Source organism: Buceros rhinoceros, unplaced genomic scaffold (genome assembly GCF_000710305.1).
Source record: "Buceros rhinoceros silvestris isolate BGI_N320 unplaced genomic scaffold, ASM71030v1 scaffold23697, whole genome shotgun sequence".
In the NCBI taxonomy this organism is placed as follows: domain Eukaryota; kingdom Metazoa; phylum Chordata; class Aves; order Bucerotiformes; family Bucerotidae; genus Buceros; species Buceros rhinoceros.
In genome coordinates, this window is record NW_010424278.1 from 18,659 (window position 1) to 19,654 (window position 996).

The 996-nt window shown below is 61.3% G+C and overlaps 1 protein-coding gene across 1 annotated transcript in view; it reads left to right on the forward strand.

Moving 5' to 3' along the window:
* Positions 1–978, forward strand: part of TRAIP (TRAF interacting protein) — a gene marked incomplete at its 5' end in the record, with an annotated part of 18,709 nt that extends 17,731 nt beyond the window's left edge. Inside the window, one exon of the mRNA XM_010140747.1 lies at positions 847–978. Within this exon, the coding sequence (XP_010139049.1) occupies positions 847–978 (132 nt within the window). The remainder of the gene's footprint in view (positions 1–846) is intronic.
* Between the last annotated feature and the right edge of the window lie 18 nt (positions 979–996).

A 996-nucleotide genomic window follows, 5' to 3' on the forward strand; every position in this document is an offset into this window, starting at 1 on the left:
AGGGCACTGCTGCTCTGCCGCATCTGTCCTGGTGGGCAGCTGTGCTGACCTCACCCAGCACAGCAGGCACTGCTCCGGCTCCCACGCCACGCAGGAGCGGTGTCCCCTCCCATGCGTGGGCTGCCCCTCGCCTGCCTCCCCCAGGCGGTGCTGTCGGGGGGGTGTGGTGCACCTACGGCTCTGACACCGCTCTAGCTCCTGGTGTGCTGGTTTTGAGAGGGTGTTTGCTCTCTCTGGAAAACGAGGAGGCTGAAGCAGAGAAGCGATCAGCTGGAGGGTATGACCTGCGGGGAAGCCTTGAGCTGCTGCTCCTGTGGCCTCACTTTGCAGGGTGGAGGTACCTGATGGCAGGGAGATGCTTGAGCAGATCTCTGGGGCCAGATGTGCCCATGCTGCTGGCCCGAGGTGAGCAGTGAAGGTGGGCGGCTGTCCCAGCAGTGCCTGTCTCACGTGGCCGATGGAGGAGCAGCTCCCTTCCCCGAGCCTGTGTGCTGTGGGTGTGCTGCTCTGTGTAACCCTGCAGCTCTGCCAGCATGGCTTGCATCGCTCCGGGTGCTGCAGCGACTTGTCGAGACCTTTGACAAGTGGTGAGGTTTGGGTTCTGCCACGTCTGTATCTCTGAAGGTTTGTGTGATGCCACGTGGGTGCAAAGGGACTTGCTGCTCGAAGGGCTTTTCACTTGGGGTGTTCGTGCCTTGGAGGCTGCAGGCTCTGGCTGCTGTGCCTGTTCCTGTGCCATGTCCTGGCTCCAAAAGGGCTGTGGTTCGGACTAGTCCACAGCAGGTGCTGGATCACTCATGTCCCCAGGGCCTCGGTCTGTTCTTTCCTTGACAGTTTTACCTCCAGACAAACCTGACGGAAATCCGTCCGTTAACAGTGAGGAGCAAGAAGAAGAATGTCTCCAGGCCAGCGTCTGCAGCTCCCTTCGCATCTTCCTCCGGCAGCAGCCAGGCCAGGCTGGACAGTTTCCTGCAGTGAGAGCCGGGGAGCGGCTGG